Genomic DNA, 8,584 nt, shown 5'->3' with positions numbered 1-8,584 from the left:
AAGGGCCGTTTGGGGGTGACGGCCCAACGACTCACTCCGTCAGCTCCATCGGCTGCTTCTGTTTGCCGGTGGTCAGTGGCCATCAGCTTGGACCATTCTGCTTGTTTCCTTGGGGCCATACTTTGTCTGTTAGACACTGAAACCTGACCCCCTGCCGTTTCTAGGACTGGGTGACTTGTGGCCTATGCTTACATCTGCTGACTGCGTCTGTGCTACCTGTGTGGGACAGATCACTTGGCAGGGGCCAGAAAGGGCATCTTTAGGCCAGGTCAGGGCATGAGGGATTCAATGCAAGAAGCAACAGGAGACCTGTAGCAGCGGGGAAGCTACATGTTGTACCACCAACCTGGGAGTGTGAGATTTTTGGTCAAACCTGGGCTCTCTGGGGGCTTTTGTATACAGCAGTCAGTGTGTTGTGATTTGCCACAGCCAGACACAGTCTTTTTGGCAGTGTTGTTATTGGCGGCCAGTGGCAGGAAAGTGTTACAATGGCAACAGAGGAGGCATTCTGCCAGCCCTAGACCCCTATTGTCTTCTTCTGGTTTGTTGTCTCGGAGGTGAGAAGAAGGGGGCAAGAGTGAATCAGCAGACAGCAGCATCGTAATGTTGGGGACTGTGTTTTCATGCTTTAGTGGGTGTTCCAGCATGAAGGTAGAGGAGTAGGCAAAATGCCCCCCTATGTGGCATGGAGACAGCTAGTATTAGACTGGTATGACTTGTGCCCCCAGGAAGGGGGGCTTCTTTCTGCACATATTTTCATATATTGCTAACCCTTTCACTTAACTTTTGACCTCTGGTCTTGACTTCTATCCATTGTCTGAAATTTGCCCACATGCTACCATTGCTACCACTGTTAGTTGTATATTGTTCCATTTGAAAGCCACCGCTGACCTATAAGCTTGTAGGCATGGACTTTGAAATGGGGATTGTGAGAATACGATAACTCTGAAGAAATTGCACTTTGGCGAGTAATTTCTTCCTCCCCAAGTCAAAATTGAAATGTAAGCAAATCTATTTGTGGTGCTAGAATCTCCCAGTAACATTTTTTCAAATCCCAACCTGTTATTACTGGTTTCTTCTGGAAAATGCATCAAGTTGCTTCGAAGGCAGTGTTGGAAGACCTTACTTGTCACTCTATCATCCCTCCTAGTTTGCTTGTATTCTCTTCGCTGGTCCATGGTTCTCCTACGAGGGTTATTGTATACTTGGGGACTTGAAAGGCTGGTGGTGCACTAGAGAGTCCAGTCCATTCGCCTCCAGCTGTTTATTCTGTAGGGTCTTCTGTTGGGTACCGCAGCTGCCTAGTTAACCTCCTTTAACGCCTCTGATAGCATTATGAAAGAGTGCTGTCTTCTAGGTTTACCTCTGAATGGCAGCAACCATGGGGGACTTTGTGTAGTTGCAGAAGTATCTCTGAGAAGTTAAATTGTTAATGAAGCAGCTAAGAGGAGGTGATTGGTGAAGACTTCTCTCTTTCAGACATAGACATTGATCTGCCTATGCAGTGTAGGGGGGGTTGTATTGTGGTTCCTCCCTGAAAATGTTGGATGAAGGAGGTCTGTCAAATTTCACTCCCCCTCTGCACCCATCCTTACTTCACTGTATCATAGATCTTCTCCTTTGGAGGGTTCACTTTCTGAATTAGATCATTATGTCTTGCAGTTTGCAGTTGATCACTGTTAATGGCGGGGAGAGTGCTCCATCTGCTATTTTGTTTTTCATTGAAAAGATCCTATGCTGTATCTTGTTTTTATTGGAAAAAACTGTGTTAAGTTCAGATCACATACTGGAAATGATGTCTGCAATTTTATTTGACGAGCAGAATGTAATTTGTTTGGCTCTTCCAGGTCAAAGTCAGCAGTAAATTCCTCTAAGATGGTTGTTCCCTTAAGAGAGTTGAAAGATGTCACCATGCGTTATACGCTACCCCTAAGAAATGATTGCAATCTCGAAAATGAATAGCTATGTTTAAAGATGTTGTTTGGGGTCTCCGTTCGGTGCTCCTCTCTGGGTAAAGCTAAGATTGAGGTCTTCCAAATGTTTTAAAAGGGGTATAAAAGACTATACAAAAGCAGATAAATTAAATGGATTGCATTTCAGTTGGGTGTGGAGCTAGATGGGGAGTCTGCAACAGCTAGTATATTGCCTGCATTGTTTCCCACTGTGCCTGAGTCAAGTGGTAAACCCAGCGGATCTCTGAAGGAGGGTGAGGTCTGACTTGCACCATTGTCCTATGTTTAACTATGGGTCAAAATCTTTTGTATGAGAGTAAGGCAATTTTCTTGAATTCCCCTGATAGGTCGCACACAAAGGATGTACGTATGTGGAGCAGTGCGCTTTGTCATCAGTTTTGGATTTTGTTTTGTTATTTGACAACACGTCTCCCCCGGTAAATAGAAGGTCTAGCCTAAATTCTTTCATGGAGATTGATGCCTTAAAGTTGGTGAAAGGTGGTGATATCACAAATGTGACTGTTCAGTCATTCGATCCCTCCCCTTATTCCAAAGTCACCTTTGGCTCCCTTGCTATCGCAAATTTGATTCTTCAGAATTGTGAGTATTTCCTAAACTGAGTACTGAGAACCTCTATTCAAAAATTGAATGGTTCAAAAGTATTCAGGTCAATGGTGATCGATGCAGTGGGGCCTGAATTCGATTTCATACATGGGAATCTGAAAGATATAGTTATTTCATTAGGGCAAGGATACTGAGTAATAAATGTTGTGGAGGGTCCTGCAATTCATCCCCATGCTACAGATTTGAAAGATGATCTTCTACAATTGGCTTGCAGCTCCATCTTGTAACATTGTCAAAGTATGCAGAAGTCCACTTTCTAAAGATTAATATTTCCCAAAACAAAGTTCTGGTCTTTTGCAAGACTGGGTCAAGACTAAAGAACAATTTCAACTTCCATTTGGATACTGATAAACTTGAATTGTGGATTTGTATCTTTATCTTGGTAAGGTTTTCTCCAAGAATAGATGGGACAGTGATCACCTGAAGATTTGTGTGAGCAGGGCCCTTTCTCAGGCCAATGCTTTGTACAGATTTTACTAAACTTGTGGGACACGTCATTTTGGACCTGTCTGATTATAGAGCTAAAATCCCCCTTCCTTGTGTTACGCATGTGAAGTGGAATGAGTTTTTGGCACTCTTTTGAGGGGATTGAAGGTAAACAAAAATTGCCAGATGTGCAATTTGAGTACATTTGCAGCTCTTCAAGCTTTGCGTCAGACTTTGTCTTAGGACCCGCCATTTCTGTATGCCTACGATGCTGTTTTAAAGTGGGGAAATTCACTCCTAAATGTAGAAGAGGTAACATTACGGGCAGCCTTGAAGGTTCAAATGTTCTCCCTTTTGAAAGAACTGAGTGTGTTTTTTAGGCCTTTTGAGTGGGCTAATGAAGTTTTTTGGGCTTGAACTGAACGTAGATTGTTTTATATCCAAGCTCGCTCTGAAGAGCTTAGTAAAGGGCTTTATGTCCCCAAAAAGCTTGGCCGGAGCTTTTGCCCTAAGCCAGTTAAATCCACATAATCAAGGGGCATAGAAGAGCAATATGGGAATAAACCTCAGCCCTATTTAATATGGATTTTGCCTCATGGGATCAGAAAGCTGAGTCTACTGCTGAGACTGGACTTGTACCCCTTATTTATGATTACTTGCATTTGGGACAAAATTCCAAAAAGGGTTAGAAGATATGAGTTTTGCCAGTTACACTTTCAAGTTCTTAACCATGTATCATGTGTGTGTCCTCAGTTGCAGAATGTTTGTCACCACTTTCTAATGCCACTGTTTGTAAATTATAAGATACTTTCTGCCTTGAAGGCTCATTAATTTATATTGTCTACGAATGAATGAAATTATTATATCTAATAAGATCTAACATTTTTTATATCCTGTTTGAATGTCTACTATGGCCTTGAGGTAGGACTAGTGTGTGTTTTAAAAATTGTGCGTATCCTCTAAGAACATCTATTAGGGCCCTGGTGAGTCATTGGTGGGTCTTTAAAATAATTGTCAATTTTTTCCTTTTTAGACTTTGATTAGGGTTGCTGCTCCTAATAGCTGGGTATCTAAAATTAATATCAATGTTCGTTTAAAATGCTCTGATAGAATGTGTTAGAAGGTGCATTCTTTGGTTATGTTTCTTAGACATGGAATAAGGATATATTCTAACTTTATGTATGTATGTATGCTGCTATACCTCAAGGATGCATTATAAGAATGTAATATGCATTATTCATTGAATATTCTATTGTTTAAGTTTATATTTATAAGATTGCATGACGCATTATTTGCACTTTGCATATTGCACTACACATGCTGCCATAAATAAAGGCGTGTCAATTAATATATTGAATAGGTTCTTTTTATGTTTATTTTTTTTATTTCCCCTGGTGTTTATTACCTATTTCGTGAGGTAGGAAATAAGTGACTTGCTTTAGGTGGCCTAGTGTGTAGGTTGCTTTTTGGGTAATTTGTTATGTGATGCCTTTACATTATGCATGATAATATCTTCTAAGAGATTGCACCCATAGAATTACAGGCATATTATATACTTTTTTTTTGGTGCTATGTATGCTAGCATTTTATAAAGGACAATTAATCCCATTCTCAAATGAGTGTGTCAGACTAGAAGATTTATATTTTTCACTTTTTGATTATAATATGTACTATGTATTATTGTTTCATTACTGTTTTATGTCATATGGACCTGCATGGGCATTCCTTATTATAATAAATAAAACTGTGTTTGGCAGCACAAAAAATATTGTAAAAAAAATATTGTTGCTTCAGCCTTGAAGACCAGTGAAAGTATTATGGATATGCCTGAACCATGTCATATTTCCCTGATTGTGTTAATCCGGAGCAAAGAGGCTATGGCTCTCCTCCATTGAGTTCTTCTACTAGTGAAGAAGATTAGGTTGTTAACCACAACTCCACTTTTGACACAAAAGTAGGCCTCAGATATGAGTGTTTCAGAGTGCTGTTTGAGTAGTTTGTGTTTGAAGTTATTGGCTGCAATCCTAGGTTAGGTGGATACTTAATCTTGAACTCTTTGAAATCCAGCTGTAGCATCACGCTGTCACTGCTGGTTAAGTGGTTTTGCTTCATAGTGGCTAATGTTACACCAGTAAAATGGTTTAAAATGAACTAATTGTAAAAGTTGTCTTGCCGTGAGCATACCATGCAGCAACTAAATGATTAATGAACAGATAGTAGCGAGCATATAATCCGAGTAGTGGTATTGACATGGAAGAAAAATGAATTAATAAAGAAAGTACTTCACAAGCAAAAACATAACTCAGAAGAAGAAAGTCTTTTGAGAAGGTAGAATCAGGAAGATCACATGAAAGACCAAGAGATAGACCATCCTAAAGGTCAACTAAATAGTCACAAGTGGCAACAAGTATAGGGATTTGTCAAGTTCACAAAAACTAGGAGCTGTGTGGTATCACAGTTACATGGTTTGCTAACAATAAATCCTGGGGCATCCTTCTTCCATTAACACTATTCTGCTCCCTTCATTAACAAACAAACTAGTGCCAGATTTATATGGATATATTCTGGATGCAGCACTCAATAATGTTTGATTAGGACTATTCTTTATACCAAAGTTAGAGATTCCTACAGATAATACAAACCTTAATAAGGGTATAGGAGGCAAAGTACCATTGCAAGATGGTCACCCTCTTAGACTTGCTTTCATACCTTTTCTCACTGCAGTTGACTCACAACCCTCCCTAATGGCTTACCTTCATAACCCATCAACCCTTCAATCATGTTGAACAATATTATGCTGTAGTAGTCTATACTCTTTCTTTTTTTTCCACAGGACATTCTTAAACTCTCTGTTGTTTAGACTGTATATAATGGGATTGCACATCGGAGGAAGAGTGGTGTAGAACAAAGACAAGATCTTGTTCTCTTTTAGTGAAACTAATGACGTAGGTCTCATGTATGTAGGACAAACAGATCCATAGAATAAAATAACCACAGTCAGATGTGAGCCACAAGTTGAGAAGGCCTTGTGCCTCCCCTCTGTAGACTTCATCTTCAGTATCACCGAGATGACCTTCACATAAGAAGTGATGACAAAAATGAAAGGTGCCAGTGCAAAAATAGATCCAACTATATAGTTTATTGTCTCAAAAATGTGAGTTTTGGTGCACGATAGCGTCATCAGGGCACTTATATCACAGAAGAAGTGGTTTATGGTGTGGGACTGACAGTAAGAGAGCTGAGACATTAGCACAGTGTGTGGCAGTGGAATCATGAGACCAGCAGCCCAGCTCACAACGATCAGCTGGATACACATATTATTGTTCATCATAGTCCTATAATGCAGGGGGTTGCAGATAGCCACATACCTATCAAAGGCCATGAATGTGAGGAGTAGGAATTCTGTTCCCAACAGGAACACAAAACAATATACCTGCAGGAGACATTCAGAGAGGGAAATGAGTGCGCCTTTCAGAAAGAAATGGGCTAGCATTTGTGGGAACGTGACTGAGATGCAACTGATATCAATAAAGGACAAATTCATGAGGAAAAAATACATGGGCCTGTGCAGATGTGGGCTGGAGTATATTATTGACATTATAAGGAGGTTTCCTATTAAAGTTATCAGGTAAATCAGTGTGAATGCAAGAAAAAGGGGAATTTGCAGCTTTGGAAGATCAGAAAATCCAACAATCAGGAATTGTCCCGCCAAGGTGTAATTTTCTCCTTCCATTAATCCAACACCAGATATTTTTTTCGATTTGCAAAAAGTCTAAAATAAAATGCACACAAATATCAATTAATTTGTTGGTGGTCATCTTAGGGTAGAGGAATGTAAGATGTGTTTCATTGGTGGTATTTTGTGGAGTTCCTAATTTTTGCCCTGGTCAGATTTAAAATTAGCATCTCATGCCAATAACAAAGATTTTCTCCTACATCACAGAAAAGTGGATTAAAACACTCACCTTTAAAGATTCTTGATAATATTTATTGCAAAATGGATGTAAAGAAAATATTATCATAACCTAACGTGCAGGACATGGTATACCTCTGTAATCTCCAAAAGGTTGTTCACTTAAAAATCACAAATTAAGGTTTGCAGAGGAAAGATGTCCATTAACTCGATTAGAGAGAGGACAAGACCATGAAAACAACATAGAATTAAAATGCTTGTGAGAGAAACTGGTTTGTTGGTTGACTGGGGTGTAAGTTTGGTCAAGCAACAGTCACAATACCTTGCAGGGTCTACCTCAAAAAGTCACTATTTTAACCTGTGTTTAAGCCTCGGTAGCTTGGCACAAAAAGCAGTCAGTCTAAACCTAGAGGCAATGTGTAAAGGATTTATATAGCATACAAAAAGTAATAAGTGAAAATACAACACAAGGAAAATCCCAAAACAATTTAAACAAATAGAGAAAATGTTAGTAAATTATTTGACATCAAAACCATGAGAATCCAATTAGTAGAACCAGAGTTATCAATTGTTTAAGTTTAAGTTTCAAAATAGCAAGCCGTCAGTTTGGTAAAATGGCTATCTGGGCACCTTTAGCACCACAACCAAGGGTCCAGGAGTGAATGGAGATCTCTTGGAGGTTCAAGACTCACTCAGGCTGGGTCCAGTGGCAGGTTCAAGATGGTGGGAGCCTGCTATGTCCCTACGGCTCCTAACAGGAGGCCACCTAAACTAGCCCTTGGAGTCACTTCTAAAGTTCTGGGTGCAGGTAAAGATGCTGGCATCCACAGCGGGCTGATCTCTAAAGGTTGAAGGCAAGCTCCAAGCACCAAAGAAGTCTTTCCAAAGTACAACAGCAGTTGGGTAGAATGTTCAGCAGGTCACAGCAGCTGGCAGTCCTCTGAGAGTCCTTTCACAGGTCCAGTAGTGAACTGAGGAGTAGATCTGAGAGACCTGCTTTTATATCCTTGTGCCTTGCTCCTAGAAGTTGGGAGAAGTTTCCGAAAGGGTTCTCTGAAACTCCATGAGTTCCCTGCTTCCCCCGGCCTGGCTCTTATCTGGCTGCACTGACAATACAGGGTCATAAAGCCTATTGTGTGGTATCAGAGCTCACCCTGTTCAGGTGTAAGTGGGACTTAGCTTCAACCCCCATCAAGTCAATTAATAGTCTATTCAGGCTATGCTAATCCCACTATTGTCTGAATTTCTGAGGTGAAAACTCATAGTCCCTGTCATTTACACCTAGTCATGTGACCTAAGGCAGGTTACAGGCACAGAGTGCTAAGAGCATGAAAATGCCAAATTCCTCAAAGTGGTATTTTCATACTTGTAATGATAAATCTGGTTTACCATTAAAGAGGGTTTATCATTAAAAGTTCATAGATACCAAGCATGATATATCTACCATATCCGGTTTAAGAATTACAGCTTTTTATATATAATAAGGAATCCCCAATTCTCTCCCCCGCAGGTAGGAAATCCTGTTCAGCAGCTCCACTTGGGAGAGGTATCCTGCCCCATGTAGACCTTGTTACCTACAGGCTGAAGCTTCAATCTGCTGGAGATTGTTGACTTGTTCGAATGTAGAAATCTTCAAAGTGACTTCGTCCAGCAGCTCCCCAGTGGCAGC

General features: G+C 40.3%; 1 protein-coding gene across 1 annotated transcript; it reads right to left on the bottom strand.

The window, feature by feature from the left end:
- Positions 1-5,775: 5,775 nt before the first annotated feature.
- On the bottom strand, positions 5,776-6,735 carry LOC138246739 (olfactory receptor 8D1-like). Its single transcript, XM_069201503.1, has one exon. The coding sequence runs from the start codon at positions 6,733-6,735 to the stop codon at positions 5,776-5,778; it is 960 nt and encodes a 319-aa protein (XP_069057604.1).
- Positions 6,736-8,584: the final 1,849 nt, after the last annotated feature.

The sequence above is a fragment of the Pleurodeles waltl genome, chromosome 7 (assembly GCF_031143425.1).
Source record: "Pleurodeles waltl isolate 20211129_DDA chromosome 7, aPleWal1.hap1.20221129, whole genome shotgun sequence".
NCBI lineage: Eukaryota > Metazoa > Chordata > Amphibia > Caudata > Salamandridae > Pleurodeles > Pleurodeles waltl.
This window is presented reverse-complemented; position numbering and strand designations above follow the sequence as displayed.